Source organism: Electrophorus electricus, chromosome 19 (genome assembly GCF_041902795.1).
Source record: "Electrophorus electricus isolate QZ-2024a chromosome 19, ASM4190279v1, whole genome shotgun sequence".
NCBI classification, from domain to species: Eukaryota; Metazoa; Chordata; class Actinopteri; order Gymnotiformes; family Gymnotidae; genus Electrophorus; species Electrophorus electricus.
Genome location: NC_137515.1, coordinates 15,435,001 through 15,459,765, shown reverse-complemented (window position 1 = coordinate 15,459,765; position 24,765 = coordinate 15,435,001). Strand labels below are relative to the sequence as shown.

General features: G+C 43.3%; 2 protein-coding genes across 4 annotated transcripts in view; both read left to right on the top strand.

The window, feature by feature from the left end:
• Positions 1 to 899: 899 nt before the first annotated feature.
• vps26bl (vacuolar protein sorting 26 homolog B, like) lies at positions 900 to 6,621 on the top strand. The gene is made up of 6 exons (XM_027000672.3): positions 900 to 1,377; positions 2,049 to 2,205; positions 2,530 to 2,694; positions 2,990 to 3,165; positions 3,493 to 3,635; positions 4,088 to 6,621. Exons 1-6 carry the CDS (start codon positions 1,155 to 1,157, stop codon positions 4,220 to 4,222), a joined length of 999 nt encoding a protein of 332 aa, XP_026856473.2. The 5' UTR covers positions 900 to 1,154; the 3' UTR covers positions 4,223 to 6,621.
• Positions 6,622 to 15,354: 8,733 nt separating this feature from the next.
• The window catches only part of fez1 (fasciculation and elongation protein zeta 1 (zygin I)), an 11,536-nt gene continuing 2,125 nt past the window's right edge, over positions 15,355 to 24,765 (top strand). Inside the window, exons 1-6 of one of the 3 annotated variants that reach the window (XM_027000537.3) lie at positions 15,355 to 15,557; positions 17,841 to 18,223; positions 20,609 to 20,660; positions 22,290 to 22,376; positions 22,676 to 22,844; positions 23,569 to 23,843. In XM_027000537.3, coding sequence (XP_026856338.1) covers positions 17,895 to 18,223; positions 20,609 to 20,660; positions 22,290 to 22,376; positions 22,676 to 22,844; positions 23,569 to 23,843 — 912 coding nt within the window. In that variant the 5' untranslated portion in view covers positions 15,355 to 15,557; positions 17,841 to 17,894. Of the gene's footprint in view, positions 15,558 to 17,840; positions 18,224 to 20,560; positions 20,661 to 22,289; positions 22,377 to 22,675; positions 22,845 to 23,568; positions 23,844 to 24,765 lie in introns of all 3 variants that reach the window. The other 2 variants (XM_027000536.3, XM_027000535.3) reach the window with 2 other exon arrangements.

Genomic DNA, 24,765 nt, shown 5'->3' with positions numbered 1-24,765 from the left:
ATTTTGAACACAACTGTAAATGCTTGCGAGTCACCCTTTATATAACTGTAGACATAATCAAATAATTTCAGGCCAGAGCGGTTTCATGCGATGTCACAATACTCCTGCGCCGATATTTTGGTAATCGAGTAATCATAATCAATAAATAGCTGATAGATGGGTACAGCTATATACGTTTATTACTATTTTCCAACACAACACGAGCTGCCAAGTCAAATCCCCTTCCATGGATGCACCACATGGATCGAGATGTCCTGAAATGCATGTAAGCAATTGTGCAAAAAACAAAACAAAACAAACCAAAAAATGTAATGCAGACAAATAACAAAAATATTTGTACTAATATCTAGCCTGAACACTGCTGAAGATGGGGAATTTTTTTCCCCTCCATTTTGCTTGAACGGGAGACAATCATATCGATCAGTGCATTTGTCACCCCTTACCTCCCACTGGAAATTTTAGACAAAGTCAAATACAAAGTAACAAAATACAGGCGTAAGACGCTTGTTTGTGTGTCTTGTGTCTGGTTTGGCTTGCTGGAGAAATTGCCAGCCCTATTTCAGGTCTAGTAAGCCAAAGGGGGCTATCTAAAGCAATGGCTGCGAAATACATATACACTTCAAGCTTACAGTTTAGCTACAATGTTAGCAAGCTGGCTCATCTGCTTGTTCGGGACAGCTAAAGTGAGCCAAAAAAGAATGTGCATTTAAAAAATCATTAAAACACATCTGAAGTAATGTAAAAAAAACAAACAAACAAAAACCTTTATAAATGTGTGGCCAAATGTGCTGTTTTATTATTTTTAAATATGTGATTTTGTGAAATTACTAGGATGACTTTAAGAAAATAAATAAATGGCAAGGAAGGAAGTTGGGCTTTTATTTTGTGTGGGGAAGCACTTCCTGGGGTAGTCTAATGTCGGTGTTTTTCACACTGTTTGTTGCTGAAAAATCTTATGCTCCGTTGTTGACGGGTCCTATTGCTGATTCCATGAATAGAAATAACTGCTTTAAATTTTAATATCGTTCAAATAATTCTAAGTGCACTAAATTAAACAGAGTAGGTAGCTGGTCGGTTACCAAGACGGAGCTGTCTAGATGTTGAGCTGGGTCAGGTGTTAATACAAAAGGATTTTGAAGCCATAAGGTGCCGGAATGAGCTTTTTCAGTTTTGGTCAAAGTGCTGAAATCGACATAGTTTTGAATGACGGTGAAACAAGGAAAAAGGTGGAACATAAGACAGAAGATGGGAAAAAGGAAAAATATTTTCTGTTCTACGACGGCGAGACGGTTTCAGGAAAAGTCAACATAACCCTTAAGAACCCGGGAAAAAGACTCGAACATCAAGGAATCAAGATAGAATTCATAGGACAGATTGGTAAGTAACATCCTCATCTTCAGTATAGCTACATTGTTTCAGAATTAAACGTCAACCTTTATACCGAAACTGTAAAGGCGTCTAAATTCTGGTGATGTTTGCTGATGTCGCAAGCAAGAATCAGTTCTTAGCTAGGCTGTACCTTTATATTGCGCCTTCTGTATTTGGTGAGGGGGGGGGTTAATATAAAGATTTAATTCATTTTTGTGATGTCAAGATGTTACTGCTCCTGTCTCGTGACACATGTGACATCCGGTGCAAAAAAAAATCGCATTATCAATTGGCCTTTGGCCTGTCGCAAGGATCACGTGACGAGCGTCTTCTCCCTTGGTGTGGCGTTGTTCAGGCGCATAAAAGTCCGCAGGAAGCATAATTATTAGGCTAGGGAGGTCGCCGATATATCGATCTATCGAGATAGATGGATGGAGAGGGGAACTGCCTAGCCTAGTAATTATGCTTCCTCCGGACTATTGTATATGTGCATGACTGACGAATCATAATCAAATATGTATGCATTTTATTTTGAAGGAGGCCATTAGATTGTTTGCGAGATCTGTGTCATACGTACGTAAAAGTTTGTAATTAAAAACTTATACGTAGATGTGCTACAGACGAGTCCTGCACACACAGTTACACAGTCTCTGTAATGTTTCTTAATTTTCTGGTTTCAGAGCTGTATTATGACAGAGGGAACCATCATGAATTTGTGTCTTTGGTAAAGGACCTGGCTCGGCCTGGTGAAATGACCCAGTCTCAGACTTTTGACTTTGAGTTTACACATGTGGAGAAACCATATGAATCGTACACCGGCCAGAACGTCAAACTCCGGTATGCATGTTCTGTTAAGAATGATGTAGTGGCCCTACTTACATATGGTTACTGTATTAACTGGTTTATGCAAAAAGAAGAGTCACGCTGATGTGCTTTTGGAATAAGCGGGGCTTAACAAAATTTATCTTATTTTTAAGATGCTAAAGGATTGGTTAAATCTATTTTCATCCAGACCTTAGCACCCATCATTTATAAATGCAGAACATGTTTAAGGCAAATAAAGACTGGGTTGAAAAACAGCAAACATATCTTTTGTGTTTCATCTCATTTCTTATTGTAATCATAAGATGCTTCATCTGAATGTTGTTTTATTTCTCCAAGCTACTTTTTGCGAGCGACCGTCAGCAGAAGGCTAAATGACATCAGCAAAGAGATGGACATTGTAGTGCACACACTCAGCACGTACCCCGAACTGAACTCCTCCATCAAGATGGAAGTAGGAATTGAGGACTGCCTACACATTGAGTTTGAGTACAACAAGTCCAAGTAAGTCTTAGCAGTAGTGTCAGGTGTGTGCACACTGTGATACTAAAGCCTGTTTCTGCTAGGCTGCCGTGCTTTTTTCAAGTTTCAGCATTAATATAATACCTTCTTCTAAAATGCACCTGAAATCCTTGATTAATTGCATCACGCATGTTAGATTTGGTTGATATCTCGCATGATGTGAAGTTTGGAAACTGGATCTCATCAATCATGTTGTAAGCATCTGTGAAAAGTAGGTAAACAGTAATTAATTGAATAGTCAAACGTGTGCTTATAGTCACTTCTCTTTCTCTCTCAGGTACCATTTGAAGGATGTGATAGTTGGTAAGATCTATTTCCTGTTGGTGCGGATTAAAATCAAGCACATGGAGATTGACATCATTAAGAGAGAGACAACAGGGACTGGACCCAATGTATACCATGAAAACGACACAATTGCTAAATACGAAATCATGGATGGTGCACCTGTCCGAGGTATAGAGCAACAGCCAAAGCTGAATCATTCTGAGATTTAGAAAGATTTTTGATGTTGCCTTTAACGCTTTGATTGATGTTTTGTATTCTGTTGAAGAAGACAAAATAGGGTTAGACTTCCAAACAGAGAGAAATTTGTGCTGCAAGTAATTCTTTGAGTACATTTTATTACAAGTCCAGTGAAGTGGTCACAATTGCATCTGGTTTACCTTAGCAACATATTTGCAAAACAGTCTAGTATACTGGAATTTACTAGTTATTTAATTGGCCTTCAGTATACGTAGTAATTCCGAAGGCGCCATCAATTCTTTACTTTTGTATGTGCAGGTGAATCAATCCCAATCCGACTCTTCTTGGCTGGCTATGAGATGACGCCTACCATGAGAGATATCAATAAGAAGTTTTCAGTTCGCTATTACCTCAATCTTGTTCTCATTGATGAAGAGGAGAGACGCTACTTCAAACAACAGGCACGTATGGTAAAAGAGTCTGTGTTAAGGGTGCATTGCCGCAACTCAGCCTCATGGTAAATGACTGGTCCAAGACACACAAGACTTAATGTGCATTAGTTTTTGTGGCATGCCCTATAATGAAATACAATTTTTGATGGCGCTCACATTCGTCATTCATGTTATCCTTCAGCTTCTGTGTTTATATGCAACTTTTTCAAGAAGCGGAGCAGCTGTGACCCGAAATGGGTTAGATTTAGCCACAGGGGTCTGTTCTCTGCCCATGACCCTATTTTCTGGTGCTTTCATGCACCACGTCTGATGGTCACCACCCCGTTGCCTTTGCTTTTAGACGTGGAGGACATGCCGCGCATGTTCTGCATATATGTGACAACATATCTGAAGTCCCTCATGCCTTGAACCCTTCGGGGATCCCAGTCTGTTTCAAGTGTCACCGTGTGCTGGTTGTGCAGGAGATCACGTTATGGAGGAAGGGCGACGTCGTGAGGAAGAGCATGTCTCACCAGGCTGCCATCGCTTCCCTGCGCTTTGAAGGCTCTGCTGGTGCGGAGAAGGCCCTTGCACAGACCAGGGAGGACAGCCACTGAAACCAGCTGTCACTTCAACATCTGGAAACATCTGAAAGAGAAAATCTGTGTGTTCGTGTGCCTGCGTGCGTCTGTGTGTGACTGTGTGTGTGTCTGTGTGTGTCTGTGTCTGTGCCTGCATGCGTCTGTGTGTGTGTGTGCGTGTGCCTGCGTGTGCCTGCGTGTGTGTGTGTGTGTGTGTGTGTGTGTGTGTGTGTGTGTGTGTGTGTGTGTCTGTGTCTGTGTCTGTGCCTGCATGCGTCTGTGTGTGTGTGTGTGTGTGTGTGTGTGTGTGTGTGTGTGTGTGTGTGTGTGTGCCTGCGTGTGTGTGTGTGCCTGCGTGTGTGTGTGTGCCTGCGTGTGTGTGTGCCTGCGTGTGTGTGTGTGTGTGCCTGCGTGTGTGTGTGTGTGTGCCTGCGTGTGTGTGTGTGTGTGCCTGCGTGTGTGTGTGTGTGTGTGCCTGCGTGTGTGTGTGTGTGTGCCTGCGTGTGTGTGTGTGTGTGCCTGCGTGTGTGTGTGTGTGTGTGCGCGCGAGAGAGACAGACAGAGCACATCTTTTAATTGTCTGTATATGGACGTGCACCTCGGGCGCAATGATTTTCGCCATTCCTAAACATTTAAATTCGTGACTGTAAAGCTCTGAAGTAGATTTTTTTAAAGGGACGTAATTGAGGAAAGGCTATTTGTTTAATAAAAGCAAGACATGCGTGTTTTGTCTGCGGATACTAAATTATTAAATTTAATTCCAATTGTATGGTGCATCAAAAAAAAAAAAAAACCCCTCTACAATGTGGTGTTACATTGCTGTTTGTTGTATTTATTTTCTTTTTCAGATGTTTCAATAACATGGTACAGTCATCTTAATTAGTGTCCATGATAAAATAGCTTATAATTAATGCATTTAAATATATTTGTAGTGATATTTCCAGCTGTTAGATCATATACTTTTTATCTTTAAATTAGCCTTTTCTATTATTACAGCTCATTCAAGCACTTTCGGTTTCTAATGACATTTTAGAGAGGAGGGTCATAAGTTGCTTGAGGTTTAATGTAGCATTAAGAAGGACCAAACTCTCAATTTATTGGGGCTTTTATGACAAAAAGTGATCACACTTACAAGTTCAGTATTAAAACAGCTGAGACACACTCCTTATATTCTGAGGGCATCTGAATTGGATGCCAATACTAGAATCTTTTGTCTAGACATAACTTGTTTTCATTCTATTTCTGTCATTGTTCTGTAAATGTGGTGCCAGCATTTATGAGGCTTTAATAATTTTCTTAATTTTTGTGCCTAATTGTTGATTACCCAGTACAGTACTGAAAGTAAGATCTCGTCGCTGCCTCAAAAACTTCTAACCATTAACTAACTCTTAGGGAATTTGCTAACAGAAATCTTTGACTAATAACTTAAAATAAAATGTGAGGTCTCAGTCATTTTGAAAAATGTAGAGAAGTATTAGTGTACATGATAGCCTTGCCTAATTCAGTGCCCCACTTGTGGAACGCTATAGCGTAAGCTACATGTGGTTTTTTTTGTAGTGACTTGGTAAAGAATGTAGCTTGCTTGTGGCTTCCTTCCGGTAGAGCTCTGAAGTTGTTGACGTCTCTTAACTCCCATGATCATTGCTTCACATGTATGGTTTCCCGGGCGTTTCATTGGCATTTCATGTTTATTCCCAAACCATCTCATCTGGCCAGGATGCCACAGTAGCGTCATGATGCAGCTCTTTTGGCCGAGCCCTTCCTTTGGTTTCCAGAGTGTTTTCTCTTACAGCGTTTGGCTGTTGACTAGTCTAGCAGCATGTGCAGGGTTAAACGTGCCGGTGCTTTAGCCTTATGGGGAAGTGCTATTGCCGTGGGCCTGGGGCATTGTTAAGCCCAGGAGGGCTTACTTGGCCAAAACCCTTAACCAAGTCACGCATGTGTTGTCGACAGCAATGAGGATTGCTGTGCTTAAAGTTTGCGGAAGCCACAGTTTGGCATGCCAGTTGTCCTGACAATTGTTTTTCATTTTTAGTGGTTGAGGGGAATTCAATTTTTTTTTTTGTTTTTATTTTGCTTGCAGTAGGATACAATTTCTAACTTCCTAATCATTTATCATTGTGCAGAAAAATATATGCTTTAAACTGAATAAGTCAAGCAATTATATATTATGTATGTACAAAATTTATTTACAAGTCTGAAAATATATATGATTTTAAAATGAAGTCATTAGAAAAATCGCTAATGCCAAGCTTTAGGGTACTTGCAGAATTAGTGGGAAATGATTAAAACTCTTAGGTGTTAGATCAAAATATAAGGGTTTGCAGTACTCAAGCACTCTGACTATGCTGTCTCCACTTGTATCCTGTGTTCTGTAAATTAAAATGTGTTTTTACTCTGATTGACCTGATTAAAACAACCCTCTGCCAGTTTGAGCTCACCTCTGTTAAATTGCTTGTTAGTTTCTTCTCCCTCACCAGTCCCAATTCTCATTCATCCAGTTTTACGCCGAAGATGAAGCTGATATTTACGTTGGCTTGATCGGGGATGTGGGGAAGTGTAAGCCATGTAGAGGCTGCAAATTCTTGTGTGTTCATTTTGGTCCCAAAATAAAGCACCAATGTGTCCTTTATAAGATAAATTGACCAAAACTTACCAGTTGACCATTTAGCATGTTTTGAATTTGTATGCATGTTTCTACCCTTGGAGAATTGTGGATTGCAAAAAGTACCTGAAAATAGTTGGGAAAAGTAGAAATGAATGACATTTTATTCTTTGCAACAGTTTCCGGTTACTTTTTTAAAATGGTCTATTCTTGTTCTTTTTTAAAATATATTTTCAAGATTTAGAATGCTTGGTGTGCAAGCATAGACACTATTAAACTGTGTTCCCTGTTTGCAGTATGTGCTCATAACCACTAGGAGGCAGTCCCATTCTCCTGTGCAGAACTGAAGGTTTATGGCTGCCGTATTGTAAGACTTGTGTCTTATTCCAGAATAATCTATGGTACACTTTATGCTGTAAAACCAGAAGATTGGGAGTTACAATGGTTGTCACAGTGATTCCACTGTGTGTAATTTTATTGTGAAGATGTATAGATCGGCAATTTCTACACTCGCAATATAGTCTTTATTATTTTACGTGATATTACAATTGATCCAAGATGCTGCATTTCCAGAATCATTATTTTTAATGTAAGCTGCCTTCAGCCCAGATAGCTATATGTTCTGAATGGTATGTAAGGTGTCTCTGTTACAGTAGCTGGTCGACTGGCAGAGGATGTATTGATATTGATCAGTACGTGGTGCTGATGGCTGTGTTTTTCAGGCCAAAGATTGAAGCAGCAGGAAGAGCTGCGTCTCTCAAGAGCCCATTGATTATATCCAGGGGAGAGTCTGCCTGCTCTGGGGGTAGCTGAATGAAAGCCTGCTCTGCAAATGCACTAATAATACGTGCGGCAAATAATACCATGTTTTCTTTTAGGTTTGGTGGTGCTGGCTTTGAAAGTATAAAGCCTGGAGCAGACTGAGAGAGACTATTGTACATAACCTGTATCAGCAGGAAGTATATCATCACTGGTTCATTATGTGAAGCTATGGGAAAGAAGGGTAAAAAGGCTGCCTTTCAGGAATAACCACGGCAACCGCCTCAAGTGCAATGCTCAGCTGTGCCAGCAGGTTCCTATAGCAACGGGGGCCTCTCCGTCATTCTGACTTTTTTTTTTGGACTGTTGTGTGAAGGGAGCTGTATGTGTGCATGTATGCACACGCATGCGTGTGCTGGGGAGGGGGCAGACAGGAAAAATCAGGTCATCACTGTTTGTCCTTGAGTGGGCTTACTGATTTATCCCACTCACATCCTTATTAGAAATCATCATGTAATAAAGGCAGAAATTTAGAACGAGGAAATGAGAGAAGCTTCCAGAAAGATTTCTTATGAATTTTTGTATTATGTCATCACCAAAAGGCCCTTACTTTTCTGGTTTGACATTTATTTGATATTTTGTAATATTTGTCTAAAAAAAAATGGGGTTTTGTATTTTTTTTTATTGGATAAAACATTCAAAGTGTGTTTCACAGATCTATAGGTGGGCTAAGCATTCTGTGAGAGATGATGTCATTTCTGGATTTGAGTTTAGCAGAATATTCCTCCCCCTCAATACAAGAACAGTCTGGTCTGTTTTCCTTACTCTTTCTTCTGCTTTACAAACACACACACAAACAGTTTTTGCAGTGTGATATGGTGCATTATCTTGCTCCAAGAGGCCACTGCCATTAGACAATACCATTGCAAATAAAGAAAAAAAAAATTAGCTAGGTGCTATGCGTCAAAGTAACATCCACATGAATGCCAGAGGCCAAGAACATTGCCCAGAGCATCTAGCGCAGCCACCAGCTTGCTTCCTTCCCATACTGTATCCTGATGCCAGCTTTCCCTCAGGCAAGTGACGTACATGCTCATGGCTGTCCACATGTGATGAGCCAGTGTGTGTGTGTGTGTGTGTATATAAACAGTCATATAAACTGACTACTAATTCAGAAGCATTTTGCTTGGACAGCTGAAGGACATATATATATATATATATATATATATATATATATATATATATATATATATATATATATATATACACACACACACACACACACACACATATATATATATATATATATATATATATATATATATATATATATATATATATATATATATATATATAAGAGAGAGAGAGAGAGATTGGGACGCATCATCAGTGATGTAACCTGGAGTCATCGGATGTTTCGGGTCTCTCAACATCAGACACCCTTGCCCAGGGGACCCAGCTGGGGTTGATCAAGCCCCGACTTGCATCCCAGCCGCTACCCATGGATCAGCCCTTCTGAGCCAAAGCCATCTTGTGGCTTTGTCTGCGGCTTCAGTTGCAGATTGTATGGCCCTCTTCTTAGCCATTCCTGAGATTTTCCAGTCAAGTGAGAGCTACGCAGAGGGAGCGACCTGCAAAGTCTCTACAGCCCACTTCTATGGGCTCATAGCTCGCCCTCCAGCCTCTGCCTCAGCACATCCCCAACAGTGCCTGGTACTTGGCATGCTTCCTCTCGTTAGCTTCATCCACACGCTCTTCCCAGGGCACTGTAAATTCCAGCATGATCAGTTGTTTTGAAGCGGCAGAGGTGATGTTTCAGCTATGTGCTGAGGAAACCTCAGCTGCCTTCCCAGATCAAGCTGTAGTTGCCAGTTGGAGGCTGTGTGGAGGAGGCCCATTGTTGTTCTGGGTCGTGCCTGAGGTTTATCTCCCACTTTGATAAAGGTGATTACCTTCTTTTAGGCGTGATGGTGTTTATTGGTGCTGATGGCTGAGGCTATGCTCTCAGCGACTACCTTAAGCACCTGGTCATGGCGCCACCAGTGGCGACCGTCTGCAAGTGCCTTTGGGCAGCTGCTGAGGAGATGTTCCAAAGAGCCTCTTCTGGAGCAAAGGAGGCAGGTAGGTGTCTCGTTCTTTCCCCAAGCATGGAGGTTTGCTGGACTTGGCAGGGTATCGTAAACCACCTGCACTAGGAACTGGACACGATGGAAGTCTGCCTGCATGATGTTTAACCAGGAAATCCTGCACTGCAGTGTATTCTCCCACCTAGTCCACGCTCCCTGTTGCCGGAGTCCCACTGCCCTGCTGACTCGCTCTTCCTCCACACCTGTTCAGTCACTCAGGTCACACAATAGTTTTATATATATATATATAATAAATAATTTTTCGGCATTGCTGGTTCGTCTATTCCTTCCTTGATCTTGCCAGTCTTCTCCATGTCGGTCCCATGCTATATTATCTTTCCCTCTCTGTGGAGGCCTTCTGAGTGGGTAACACTCAGCAACTGCATGGGTTCATGGTTGAATCTCACAACCTGCCTAGCCCATTCATGCTTCCTGTACTCCAAGACCAGATCTTTTACTCCACTTCTCGACCTGATCTCCTCGTTCCATCTACACCGTTATGAACTGGTGCTCCTCCCTCTTTGTTCTTGTCCAGGTCTCACTTTTATTTAGCATCGCAATGAAGATGGTGCTATTGAAGAGGGCGGTGCGGGTGGACATGTCCAATGTTCCCTTCAGCGCAACCTTAACTGAGTTGAGCGCCGTGCATTCTGATCTTATCCTGTGCCAAATCTCACTCTCCAAATTGCATCTCATGTTCAACTCCCAGATAGATGTACTCCTCCACCACCTTTATTTCATCGCTTTCAACTATAATCCGACCAGGTGCTACACCATCAGAGCGCATGAAATTTGTATTTATGTGGTTGCTCTTCAGGCCAACTGCTGAGCTTCTGGCGTTCAGCTTGCTCAGCTTGGTCTGTAGCTGCAATGGGTACGATGTGGTCCACAAATCAGAGATGGGTCAGCAGCTTGCCATTAATCCATACGCAGCCATCCCAGTCTCATGCTGTAAAAAGCTACGGAGAGATGGTGTTTCCTTAAGCCCTCCTTGAATGGGACTCTCACTGGTGGTGACAGCAGGGTCATGTCAGCAACCAGAGTTCGCCTGCCTGAGTAGTACTGTGCTGTGACTCCTTGCTTCTTGGGGGACTGTAGCGCTGCATTTATATTGACACAGTCGAGGGCCTTCTCACAGTCAACGAACACAATGCACAGAGATAGTTTATACTCTCTTAATCTCTATAGTAGCTGTGTCACAATGAATATGTGATCTATCATGCTGTTGTTCTTCCTAAAGCCTGCCTCTTCTCTAGATTCATCCAGTTGTTGGGATAATTTATTCACAATTACCTTTGTGAACAGCTTATATATTTGAGGCAGGCGGCATATAGGGCAGTAGTTCTATATGCCTTTGCTATTGCCCTTCTTGTACAGCAGAATGATATTCAACTCTTTTCACTGAGAGGGAATTTTTCCTTTTTCAAGATAGTGATTGAAATGTAGAGGGAGAATTTTCCAAAGCTATTCTCCCCCTGACTGCAGCATCTCAGATGTTATACCCTCTTATCCTGATTATTTCCCTTTATTCAATGGATGGCACTTTCTCTTTTATATGATCCAATAATGGAGGCTCAACCCTCAAGGACAACTTGAAAAGATTTGTGCAAAAGGCTTTACAAACCTCCTCCACTTCCCCTTTAAAAAAGCACCATGATGCCATCCTTGTTTTTCAATGTTGTCACCTCTGTCCTGTAAAGTGCCAATTCCATATAGCATTTCTTGAGGCTTGAGGCAGTCCTCAGGAGTCTTTCTTTCCAGTGCCTCTCAGTCTTCCACCAGATGTTGTCTTCTCACCTTACATAGAACAGAATACTCAATGTGATCTTTACCGTTTTCATGTTTGTCTGCCTCTCCAGGAACTTCTTCATCTGCTCCAAGATACTTCCCTTGGTTTCCTTTTGACTGGCAACCTTTTCCTTTCTCAAGCACTCCAACTTCTGGACCAGTGACTCATAATCTTCATCTTTTCCCTGAAACCGATTCAAGGTTTTCCTTTCCAGTGTAGTTCCTCAGCTGTGTCTCATTGAATACATTCACTCGCTGGTTCTTCAACCTCAAATGCAGCGCTTTGTCTTTCTTCTCTCATCCAGCACAATCTTCACCCATTGTGGTGGTCACTTCCAGTGTTGAACAGTATCACAATTGAGACGTCCTGCAGGATTCATCACTTGGCAAGGATTAATCTCATTCCAATCTCTTGCATTCAGAGAGATCTAGGTCCATCTCTTCCTCCTGGAAGGAGGCTGTTTCAGATTTGTCATCATTGCTGGCACTACGGGAGCATAGGCCTGGACAATTTTCAGGGTGGCCATCCTTAAGAGTCACATGTTCAGTACTCCTATCTGAGAAGATACAAAGTTGCTATAGGTGACCTTTGAGGTCCATTCCTTGCTGACAATGCACCCAATGCCTTCTAATGCTCCTGCACTTCCCAGTCTGAAGATGCTTCTATCTCATGCTCAATTCCTTCCTGTGGCATGTTTCGCAGAACCCCAAGAAGTCACACCTGATATTTTTGTTATCCTCCATGACATGGTTCATGGCAATCCCCCTTACCAAGGTTACATATGCCAAGGTTAATCCTTTTGCCTAATAGCTTCTTGGTACCTGAGATTCTTAGCAGCCTCTCGTCGCTCAGATTTCACCTTGCTACCGGGAAACGGTTTGATTGATGTACAGGGTACTGAGGCCCTTTTCAATTTCCATTTTCCATTTTTCCATTTGCTGTTTAGCCTTTAGAGTATAGCCTCCCTGCTGGGTAAGTGAGCAAGCCATTAACTCTCCAGTATAGCTCGCTTCTGACCTCTACTAGATGGACTATATGCCCACTTCTGCTTTGGCAGTCCACCTGTAGGGTCAGCAGTCCGGTACCTTTGTAACAAGGTAGGGCCTGCCAGGGTATATGTGTACCCAGCTACCATAGCTACCAGATAGCTATTGTTACTAATGCACCACTTTGAGGCACTGAAGTAGGATTCTACAACTGCATTGTACTGTAATAAAAGATGTAGGAGGCTTGCACAGCCAATGAAGGACCTCTGCCTGAAACATCCTGTCTCTCAGGAAACCTTGTGTTCATCAATTCTCTCTCTCTCTCTCTCTCTCTCTCTTTCTCTCTCTCTCTCTCTCTCTCTCTCTCTCTCTCTCTCTATATATATATATATATATATATATATATATATATATATATGCACAAACACCTGCCCTTTCATGATTGGAGCTTTCATGTAAGGAAATTCAACCCTGGAGTGCAGCATATAATCAGGTGAGTAAGTTTTCTGTGGTGTGAATCCACATTAGAATGGGAAGATTGAGAGACTATGTACGAGGCAAGGTCATTGGTGCTAGACTAGCCGGGTCCGGTAATTCAAAAGCTAACAACCCTGTAGGGTGTTCTCATGCAACAGTGCTGAGAGTATACTGAGAATGGTGATGTAATCGAGGAAAAACATCCAGTGAAAGGGGATCCTGTGGATGTACACACCTAGTCAACTAAAGGGGTCGGAGGAAGCTGTCAAGAATCGTTTTGATGAGCAGGCAGTGCACAGTTTAGCAAATTGCAATGAAATACAATGCTGGTGCTCCAGCTAACGTGTCTGAATGCATGGATGGGCTTTAACAGTAAACGACAAAATTGATTGTCAATGCTGTCTAGGAGAAACAGAAAGATAAAACTCCAGTGGGCAAAAGAGCTCAAAAATGTGTTTACTGAGCTGTGGAAAAACATCTCCTGGTCAGATTAATCCAGATTTCTGTTGCACCATTTGAGGCTCAGAATTTGAAAAGCATAGCACGAATCGATGAGCCCTTCCTGTCAGAAGTCAAAAGTTCAGGCTGGTGGGTGTGAAGTGTGGGGAGTGTTTCCTTGGCACACCCTGGGTCCTCTGATACCTGTGGATGGACGTTTGGACAATAAGACTTACCTAAGCACTGTGGCCAATCACGTTCATCCCGTCATGGCAGCTGCTTACCCTAAGGCAGAAGGACACTTTCAGCAGGATAATGCACCATGCCACAAGGGTCGTATAGTCATAAACTGGTTCTAGGAACATGATAGAAGGTTTTCCTTGCTTCCCTGGCCTTCACAGTCCCCATATCTAAATCCTGTAGACCATCTCTTCAACGAGGTAGAGTGGGCTGTTCAGTGTATGTCAGTACTTCCATTTAATTTGCAGCAACTGTGAGAAGCTCTCTTGTCTGCATAGGACAAGATTCCTGCAGAATGATTTCAACACCTAGTGGAATCAGTGCCATGATGAATTGTTGCAGCTCCAAAAGCCACTGAAGGTCCACATCACTACTAGATGGGTGTCTATTAAACGTCACAAATATAAGGCATATGAACGTTACACTTGTTGGTTGCATGAATATGGTGAGATGTTAAAGTTTGTGGGATCCATGGTTTGGCATGCCAGTTTTCCCGGCCATTCTCTAATGTACACATTTCAGATTAACACTGGTTGTCATTTTCAGTGGTTGAATGGCAGGAATAGCCTGCGGAGGAAAAAACCTGTGATATGGAAGTAGTATTACTGAACACAGCATCACCATAAGCATCCTCCTCTCCAGCAGTCGTATGCAGAAAAGAGTGCGTGAGTGTGAACTGGAGAGAGCTTTGTCTATAATCTGCTAGATCAGATGCTAATCTGTTACGTATGCATGATCCCTATCAGCCTGTGCACGCACAAAAGTACCGGTCACATCAGTGTGTTTATGCTCAGGTTTGTAAGTGTTTGTCTGTGTGCGTCTGTGTGTCTGTGTACACAAAGAATGGCGATCAGATTAAAACCAGCCAGGGATTAGAGGCAACGGCCACAAGCAAAATGTGACATCACAAATGGTGTGTGCTTGTGTGTGCATTACAGAAGAAAGGACGTGATTCAGTGGTCCATTTGAATGGGCATAAGCCCCTAAACACTCCATCACTTCACATTAGCTAAAGCCCCCAACCAGACACATGACCTGTGACGATTTTTACTGAGGTAATTTACATGGAAATTGGCCAGTTCTTTTTTTTTTTTTTTTTTTTTACAAAGTTATCACATTCAGTGTGTCAATAAAACCTACCAGTGGTGAATAAAAGTATACCTTTTGTCGATCTGATAGCAAGGATAAATGTTGCCTGCTTTGTATCTTTTGTCTCTGTTCACACAATCCTTATCTAAGTCGAATTACCTGCTGCTGAACATTAGAGTCATTAGGGGGGTTCTATGTGCATGGGTGCACTTTTGCACCGTAAATATGCTGCCTGCGAAGGTACAGAGAGTGCAGGAGAATGGCTGGGTCTCCAGCCAGCACCCCAGAACAGCGCCTGACAAAAGGAAGCCAGGTGTGAATGAACCTTCCAGCATCTCCTTCCTCGCCACCATCCCGTTCTTGTGAATATGGAGGCTTCAGACAGAAAAAGAGAGAGAGAGAGGCAGGGAGGGAGGATGGTAGCAAGCGATGTGGGGGCGGGGACCGAGCGAGCAAATGAGGTGGATGAGGAGAGCAGCAGGAGGGGGAGGGGCGAGAATGATTCGGTGAGTTGCCGTAGCGATGCGCAGGCTCCGTGAGCAGAGAAGGGCTGCTGCTTATTGATCAGAAGGCGAGCTGCCGCACCTCCGCTAGCTCAGGCTGTGAACAAGAGCGGCTGCGCGCAAACACACACGCGCACGCGCACCCCCCCCCCCCCCCCCCCCTACACAGCTATTGTGAAAGACTTGCTCGGCTTGTGGGTCTGTGTGCGTAAGACGGCGCATGAGGGTCAGAGAGAAATGAAAGTGTCTGCTGTCGTTGCATCGTGCTCGGGATTTGCTGATGGTGGCACGGTCCCGGTCTGCTCGGACTAGGAGCGGCTCTCTCTAACCTGCGACACCACAAGGAGACGGAACTGCAGGTAGTACCCTCCCCTCTCTTCTGTCCAGTCCTCTATTGTTTTCACTATATCTCCTTCTCTAGGGAATGTGTAACCTTGGTCTTCCATTCTCTCTATCCCTCTTGCTTTATTTCTCCTCCTTTCTTCATCTTCCATACATTGTGTGTGTGTGTGTGTGTGTGTGTGTGTGTGTGTGTGTGTGTGTGTGTGTGTGTGTAATTTTGCCATACATTAACACGATGTGATTTCTAACAAGACACAGCATAATTTATACATATGCGATGGACAATGTGTCAATAACATTTTATCTGTTTGGTATATTGAATGGAATTTTGCTCATTCTATTCTATTCTGCTCTATGCTCCTTTAGTCGTGTCTGGACTGATGGATGGTGCCTTGGTTTGTCATTCATGTTTGTTTCGTCCCAACCGTCTTACTCCACCATTTTTTTTGGCTCAGCTAGCGGCCTGGTAGATACTTGCTACCTGTGATGCTCATGCCGTATTAGACAGGTCAAACCAGGTGTATAGACCAGTTAAGACATGTGTATTCACTATATTGCTGTGGATAGCAATTGCATACAGTCATTTTAATAAACTGCAAAAACATTTTCTTATTTTTTATTTTAGTAATTCTTATGGAATTTTTATGTTTCTTAGATTTTATTTTAGGAATTGCAGCATAAATTTGAAAAGGATTGTTCCACAGAAGCATGATTCAGAGATGGAAAGGTCACTGATTTTAATGAAAAAGGATTTTTCTTTTTCTTTTTTCGTCAGCTATGAGATTTGCTTTTCATCGATTGGCCTTTTGTCCACATTCTATTTCCAATCCGGCACAATGCTGCCTTTTCCTGCCCCACAGTGATTTGGGTGCTACACTGAGTGACCTCTCCTTAGTGTTCAGATAATCTACTTAGCACTGTTTGCTGGGTTTTGGCTGGTTTTGGGCCCCAGGCTTGCGTGTATCTAAAGCTAGTGTATATAAAGATCAAAGATTATATCATAGACACACACACACGTGCACACAAACAAAGAGGCATTAAGGCACTGTAAAGCAGCAGATAGCATTAGTGAAGGGGTACTTTGCTGAGTAATGCATTGCGGAGGAAAAGGCCTTTAGACTGGCCGGATTAAATGGACTGGAGATGTTCAATTTCCACACACCCTTGCCTTTACAGTAAAATAACAGAGTGACACTTTGTGAAAACCTATTTTCTTGTACTTCTATTCAAGCAAAAATGCCTTAAACAGGCCTCCAAAATAATTAGTTCACTTATCTTGCTTTAAATTTTTTTATTTTCTTGTTTTAAAATACAAAGGTGTTGATGGCATACGTATATATATTTAGTGTGTATTTGGTGTACATAAGATATATTATGTGATATATTTTATATGTAGTCTTAATCGCCTTCATGTTTACTGCTTTTAGTTCTTTTCTGTCACTGAATAAGGCATGTGGCCTTATGATGAAAAGTTGATATGATACCGAAAAGACGTTGTTGAAGTTATGGCTGTAAATAGCTGCTTAGAGACCAAATAGTTCAACTACTGTGACAAGCTTGTCCTGTGTAGAGGTTTTTGTAAAGTATAAAAGTTCTGAACCTTCGTGTGATGTGACATGAATAAATAAATATCCTACAATGGTTGAATGAAGATTTAATATTCTACTATGCTAAGCAGCAAACCTGGGGAGGGGCTATTACCATGGGTTAAATCTCTTTGTCATGTAGCAGGCTAGAGAGAAACCCTTCTAGATTAAAAATTGCATGCAACTGGGCATGTGCAGTCTGGAGGAGTTTGGAGCCTGGATTAACCAGTGTGCAAGTAAGGCACAGTTATAAGGGAGAGGTCTCTACATGCTTTACTCTCTTTAAAAACAGATTATGAACAATATTAGGCAAAGACTACATTACTCACTTGGATAAGAATAAACTATGATGTTTTTTTCAGTATTGTAGACCTAGACTCAATATTTGCAGATACACTAAAAAAGCAATGGAAAATGTTTTAACCAGTACAGTCTTATTAAATGAAACCTTTTGAGGGTTATGTCAATTCAGTCATTTTAAACCTAATGTGAAACACAGAGTGCCATTCTTGCGAACATAGATAATTCACTAGACATCCATAGGTGGTTTATTCACTTCTGCACTTAAAATGCCTTCCCTTTTACTGCTATTATATACCCAACACTGGCTTGCCTCTTGTACGGGCTTCTAATTTAAGCCTTAACATCAATGTAAGGTTGAGTTGCTTTATAATTCATGCTCTGCTAACTCGCATGTTTTTGTTGCTGTGCTAGTCAGGGCTGTGACTGAGTCGACCTTTGAGCAGGCACGTGTGTAACGCCAGCGGCATGGAGGCTCCGCTTGTCTGCCTGGACGAGGAGTTCGAGGACCTGAGACCGTGTAAGCTGGATGAGCTGGAGGCAGAGCCGGCGCCGGCCCCCTGCAGGCCTCGTGGAGCCCCAACGCCGCCTCTGGCACCACCGGTCCGGGAGGACTTCTCCGAGCTGGAGAACTTCTCCGAGATGATGAGCTTTAAGTCCATGGAGGATCTGGTGAATGAGTTTGATGAGAAGCTCAATGTTTGTTTCCACAACTACAACACGAAGACGGAGGGCCTGGCCCCTGTGCGCAACCAGTCGCACACTGACGAGGATGAGGAGCGACTTCAGGATGAAGAGTGAGTCTTTTCCTTTGCTCTCCATTCAGTATTCACATGTATTATACATTTTTAAAAATTTATATGCAGATGTCTGTTATATTCAAAGTAAATATCGTCAGCCTTTATTTACAAACAACAGAGATATACAAATGTACATTTAAAGCAAGAAAATGAACAGCCACAGATAAAATCCTTGATGGCCACAGTATGCATTTGAAGCATATATATAAGGCTACGTTCACATTACAAGCCACATAGTTCAGTTCGGATTATTTGCTCAGATTGGATTTGTTTATCTTGACGGTTCACATTTATAATTCCAAGTGATATGTATCTCCCTGGAATGTAAACATTCATACACACACTGATACGTTTATGCACTAATCACTGACTTACCAACAACCAAAATCCTCATATTTGTGGGATGACTCATCGTAGTAAAACAGGCAAAATGGGCGCTCAGGTGTGCATAGCATTTTGCTCTGAAGGACAGCAAACAGTTCGTCAACTGTACTTGATCAGGTCAAGAAGGCGTGAAAAAGGCTTTTGCTGTTTTCGCAGCTACAGACGTCCCTGCTGTTGCATGCGTAAAGGCGAAAGGCCGCGTGAGGCACGAGCTGACCGTTCCCATTTCAGTCACATGGCCAAGACTTGGATATGAATCCCATCTAGGAGCACCTAAGAAAGTGATTCAAAAATCGGATTTGAAAAGATTATTTGTGTATCCGCACAGCCATAAAAGATAAGATTTGAGTCACATTAAGGCAAAAATCACTTCAGTCACTTCAGGTCGGGAATGTGAACATAGCCTAACTTTGATGTCCATGTCACATCAATACAGCTTCCAAAATGCATCTTTCAGCACATCTCCAGAATTCTGATGTGTATACGACATAAAAATATCTCAGTACACCACTCATGTGTTATGCGTATGTATGTATGTGTGTGTATGTATGTGTGTGTGTGTGTGTGTGTGTGTGTGTTCGTGCGTGTTCACGCGCGCTTTGGTCCTGAATGATTTATCATATTTTTATGTGCTTCAGAGCTTTTGTTTGTCTCAGCCTTTCTCTGTTGGCAAGATGTCACCACACTGTTCTTTGGCTGAGAGATGTCATACAGTTTTCACTCTGCTTTGAATATAAAATTCCTCAGTCTAAATATAGTGCGGTGGTGCAGAGCTACTTTTCGGTATTTTTATTGACCCAGCCGCACTGAGTGCGTACCCACACATGTATCCGTTAAATGAGCGATGTTGGCGAAACAGTGGGTCTTTTTCTTTACGCTTATTCAGCACAAAATCAAAAGAGAGACAAGAAAATAAATGATTTAATCTCTTTATGACACAGTGAACATGTATCCACTATGCCGTCACACATGTACATTACAGTACCACAGTAGCCTACTGAATGATTGTTGTGTAGGTACATAAATACATTTCAGCAAAGAATGCCTGTGTGCTCACATCTAGTCTCAGCGTGCTGGTAACGGCAGCAGAAGGCTCCTTTGAAGCCTTGTTGTGCTGGCGAGTCGGTTCAGGGCCAGCGTGTTTTGGTGCTAGTCAGAGGTTCCTGCAGTGATCTGTTCTTCTTCCCTGTGGCTCGTGTTCTTGGCCCGAATTCACACACACACACACACACACCTGTTCCTGTTCCAGAATTCAGTAGAAAAGATCATCCACATACTTAGACGATGTGCAGCTCTAGAATTTTTTAGTTTTATACTGCTGAGTGAGAATTGTGGAACCCTGGTGACTGGATGTTTGGTCTGGTTCCAGAACATGAGATGGGTCAGTACCAGTTTGTTCCTGCTGTGAAGCTGCCCTGGAAGTCTTTGGTGCACACACACACACACACACACACACACACACGCGCGCGCGCGCGTGTTTGTGTGTCTAATGTGACAGCCTTGTGAATAAGTGCTTGTTCCCCGACTAACTGGCCAGTGACATCGGGAGGTGTGGATCAGCCCACTCTAATAGGGACACAGACAGGAAACAAAAGAACATCTTTGTCATTCAATTTGTTATGTAAACATGGAAATTAGTTGTTGCTTAAGGGCATGAATCTGGCTAAGACATCAGATTTGTTAATATTATGAGCCTGTTTCCAGGTGTTTTAATTATTATAGGAGTGAATTTCACCTAAATGCTTTAAACATTTCAGACACATCAAGTATAGTTATTCCCTCTTTAAATCTTTCAAGGATTGTTAGCATTTCTCAGTGAGTTCCATGCCATGTGTTTGTTTTGTGCACTTTCTAGGTCATGTCTCTCTGTAAGCCACATGGGCTGTGTCTGTTGTGTGCTTAGCTTGTTTTTGTGTGTATAAATGTATGTGTTCGGGTTTGTGTTTTTAGTGTGTGGGACGCTTTGACTGATAACTACATGCCATCCTCTGTGTCCAGCTGGGACAGCTCCAATTCAGAGACGCTGAACGGGAACCTCTCAGACGATGAGGTAAGTGAGTTAACGATCAATTCTTCTAAAATCTTACGGAGTAGCTACAATGTATTAAACGTTGATGAAAAACCATTCATGTCTTGTACATTATCGGTTTGAATACAGCATTATTATAAAATCTTGTACTCCTTCTCAGTCTGTCAGACAGTCTGTCTGTGACTCTTCACATCTTTTCACATATCCGTCTGAACACAGCATTATTGGGAAGACTCGTACTCAGAAGTAATATGCCTGCAACAAAAGATATTTGTCTATCCAATGCTCTCTCACTTTCTCTCTCGTTCTCCCTTTTTTTGACATACAGCCAGACTCTTGCTTCTGCACCAGACACACATTGTTCAGGCAGAAAATAATGGGTGTTAGAAATGCAAACCCTTGTGCTCTGACTGCTTCTCTCAGCCACGCCTGAGTCGATGACCAGCAGCAGGATGAGATGCTGCTCCCGCTCTGCTCTCTGCACTCAGACCTGCTCTGTTCACAGCACTCTTACCTTCTCAGTTTTCAGCACTCAAACACAGAAGAATGATCAGGATTATTTCAATAAACAGATTCAATTAAACCACTGAAAGATAAAAACATGTAGATGATTTTTCTTTCTAGAAGAATTATTTGCCCCAGTATATTCTGTTGTGTGATGATTCACCTATAAAGGTTTATCTTCATACAAACCTTTTTGGGAATTTGTGTGTTCAGGAAAGGACAGCATACACTAGGCTGTAGCAAATAGTCCAGCATCCAGGGCAGGGTCCAGCATCCAGGGCAGGGTCCAGTTTTCAGGGCAGAGTCCAGCATCCAGAGCAGGGTCCAGCATCCAGAGCAGGGTCCAGCATCCAGAGCAGGGTCCAGCATCCAGAGCAGGGTCCAGCATCCAGAGCAGGGTCCAGCATCCAGGGCAGGGTCCAGCATCCAGGGCAGGGTCCAGCATCCAGGGCAGGGTCCAGCATCCAGAGCAGGGTCCAGTTTTCAGAGCAGAGTCCAGCATCCAGGGCAGAGTCCAGCATCCAGGGCAGGGTCCAGCATCCAGGGCAGGGTCCAGCATCCAGGGCAGGGTCCAGCATCCAGGGCAGGGTCCAGCATCCAGGGCAGAGTCCAGCATCCAGAGCAGAGTCGAGTTTTCAGGGCAGAGTCCAGCATCCAGAGCAGAGTCGAGTTTTCAGGGCAGAGTCCAGCATCCAGAGCAGAGTCCAGTTTTCAGGGCAGGGTCCAGCATCCAGAGCAGAGTCGAGTTTTCAGGGCAGAGCCCAGCATCCAGAGCAGGGTCCAGCATCCAGGGCAGGGTCCAGCATCCAGAGCAGAGTCAAGTTTTCAGGGCAGAGTCCAGCATCCAGGGCAGGGTCCAGCATCCAGAGCAGGGTCCAGCATCCAGAGCAGGGTCCAGCATCCAGAGCAGGGTCCAGCATCCAGGGCAGGGTCCAGCATCCAGGGCAGGGTCCAGTTTTCAGGGCAGAGTCCAGCATCCAGAGCAGGGTCCAGCGGCCCTGAACATAGAACTCCAACTCTTTACAGAAACACAGAATCGAGTAATTTGCTACTCTGCCACTTGCCTCATATTAGCATGACACTAATTCTGTCACACTTAGATTGAAGGTTGCCATAACGACCCAGCTACTCCTGTTCTTTTTATAGATCCATGAAAAGGAAGAGGAGGAAATGAATGAAAAGAATGAAAATGGTAACTGTCTGAGTGAGGAACCTCTCATCACTGCTGACCAGGTGAAATGGCCTGAGCGTGGCCACGTCCTCTAAGCACTTACCAATCATGGATTCTTCCTGTTGTTAAGAGGAAGTTTGTTTTTTGAGCCTAGTTGTATCAGTCATGGTGGAACAGTGGTTCGTGTAATGGTAGACTCAGAGCTAGATTAATTTGTCCTGTCTCAAGTTTAGTATAGTAAGCTTAATTGAAACTGTTGTGTGAGGTGATTTAATTCACGCAAGGCTTTTGCAAAGTGTCCATACTCGGGTAACAGTGCCATTTGTGCTTCGTTATGTGTTATCCTTGACCCTTTCATCAGGTGATTGAGGAGATTGTTGAAATGATGGGGAACTCTCCTGATCCGGGTGAGACTGAGGAAGAGGAGGAGGAGGAAGAAAGTGGGGTCTCCTCCCCTAAGAGCAACTCCTCTCTGCTAGAGGAGATCCGCATTCTCTCTCAGGCTTCAAATAACAACTGCTCCTACGAAGGTCAGACAGCAGCCTGAATGAAACATCTTGAACTAAGTGGCCTAACAACCATCTGAGACACCATATCTGTCTATGATCCAATAATGAATGATTTGGCAATATTGTTCTTGTGACAGTCATGCCAATAAAGCTACTTTGAATCATGAATGCAGGAGATAAACATCCAGCCAAGCTAAGGTCTCTCAGCATATGCCCTCTCTTTAGTACAGTGAATATAGATACTTAATTCTCTTAACAAATGGTTGAATGTAATGCAATAACACCTACAAGAACGTGCATGTATCGTCACCTCACTAAAGGTTTAAGCTCAAATTAGTCAAATTGAAGCCTAAGCATAAGCAGCAGTGCCCCCTTGTGGTGAAACAAAGCATAATAAATTGCGTCTTGGTAATTAATTAAACTGCATTAATTAATAAATCTGCATTAATCTCAGGCACTGTTGCCTAGACAGATCAACTTCTGTCCTGACACTATCTCAAGAAATCTCAAGAAAAAAAAACATATAAACCTGCGATAGCAGTATAATACTGAGGAATGTTTTAATATGGAAAATTGTCATGCTCTTCTTATGATGTATGATGTAGGATTGGTGTGACTCACATATTAACCTCACCTGCAGACTGAAGGTTTTGATTATGAGCTGTGTTTTTTTTTTTTTTTTTTTACTTTGACCATTAGCACAAACCAAATCAACTTAGCCTCGCATTCTAACCCTCTATGGCAGGCCTGAGTCTGATGCCCAGTTCCGCCCTGATGGAGCTGCTCCATCGCGTGCAGGCAGCGATCCAGGAATACTCGGAGGAACTGGTGGCACAACTCGCCCGTCGCGACGAGCTGGAGTTCGAGAAGGAGGTGAAGAACACGTTCATCTCGGCCCTGATGGAGGTGCAGAATCGGCAGAAGGAACAGCGGGATCTGAGCAAGCGCCGGCGCAGGGACAAGGCCATGAGCATGCAGACCACCGCCCGCCCGGAGAGGCCCCCCAGCATGCCGGCCAAGGTCTGCCTGGCAGAGAGAGAGAGAGAGAGAGAGAGAGAGAGGAGTGAGTGAGTGTGAGAGAGAGAGAGAGAGAGGAGTGAGTGAGTGTGAGAGAGAGAGAGAGAGAGAGAGAGAGAGAGAGAGAGAGAGGTGAGTGAGTGTGAGAGAGAGAGAGAGAGAGAGAGAGAGAGAGAGAGAGAGAGAGAGAGAGAGAGAGAGAGAGAGAGAGAGAGGAGTGAGTGAGAGGAGAAGAGAGAGAGAGAGAGAGAGAGAGAGAGAGAGAGAGAGTGAGTGAGAGAGAGAGAAAGAGAGAGAGAGAGAGAGAGAGAGAGAGAGGAGTGAGTGAGTGTGAGAAAGAGAGAGAGAGAGAGAGAGAGAGGAGTGAGTGAGTGTGAGAAAGAGAGAGAGAGAGAGAGAGAGAGAGAGAGGAGTGAGTGAGTGTGAGAAAGAGAGAGAGAGAGAGAGAGAGAGAGAGAGAGAGGAGTGAGTGAGTGTGAGAAAGAGAGAGAGAGAGAGAGAGAGAGAGAGAGAGAGGAGTGAGTGAGTGTGAGAGAGAGAGAGAGAGAGAGAGAGAGAGAGAGTGAGTGAGTGTGTGAGAGAGAGAGAGAGAGAGAGAGAGAGAGAGAGAGAGGAGTGAGTGAGTGTGAGAGAGAGAGAGAGAGAGAGAGGAGTGAGTGAGTGTGAGAGAGAGAGAGAGAGAGAGAGGAGTGAGTGAGTGTGAGAGAGAGAGAGAGGAGTGAGTGAGTGTGAGAGAGAGAGAGGAGTGAGTGAGTGTGAGAGAGAGAGAGAGAGAGAGAGGAGTGAGAGAGAGGAGTGAGTGAGAGAGGAGTGAGTGTGAGAGAGAGAGGAGTGAGTGAGAGAGGAGTGAGTGTGAGAGAGAGAGAGAGAGAGAGGAGTGAGTGAGAGAGGAGTGAGTGTGAGAGAGAGAGAGAGAGAGAGAGAG

What these genes read in the sequence shown, in the direction of transcription:
- vps26bl (XM_027000672.3), top strand. Translation starts at nt 1,155, where the DNA reads ATGAGCTTTTTCAGTTTTGGTCAAAGTGCTGAAATCGACATAGTTTTG. An exon ending in AGAATTCATAGGACAGATTG is followed by an intron (nt 1,378 to 2,048) that starts GTAAGTAACATC and finishes TTCTGGTTTCAG; the next exon opens with AGCTGTATTATGACAGAGGG. An exon ending in GGATGGTGCACCTGTCCGAG is followed by an intron (nt 3,166 to 3,492) that starts GTATAGAGCAAC and finishes TTGTATGTGCAG; the next exon opens with GTGAATCAATCCCAATCCGA.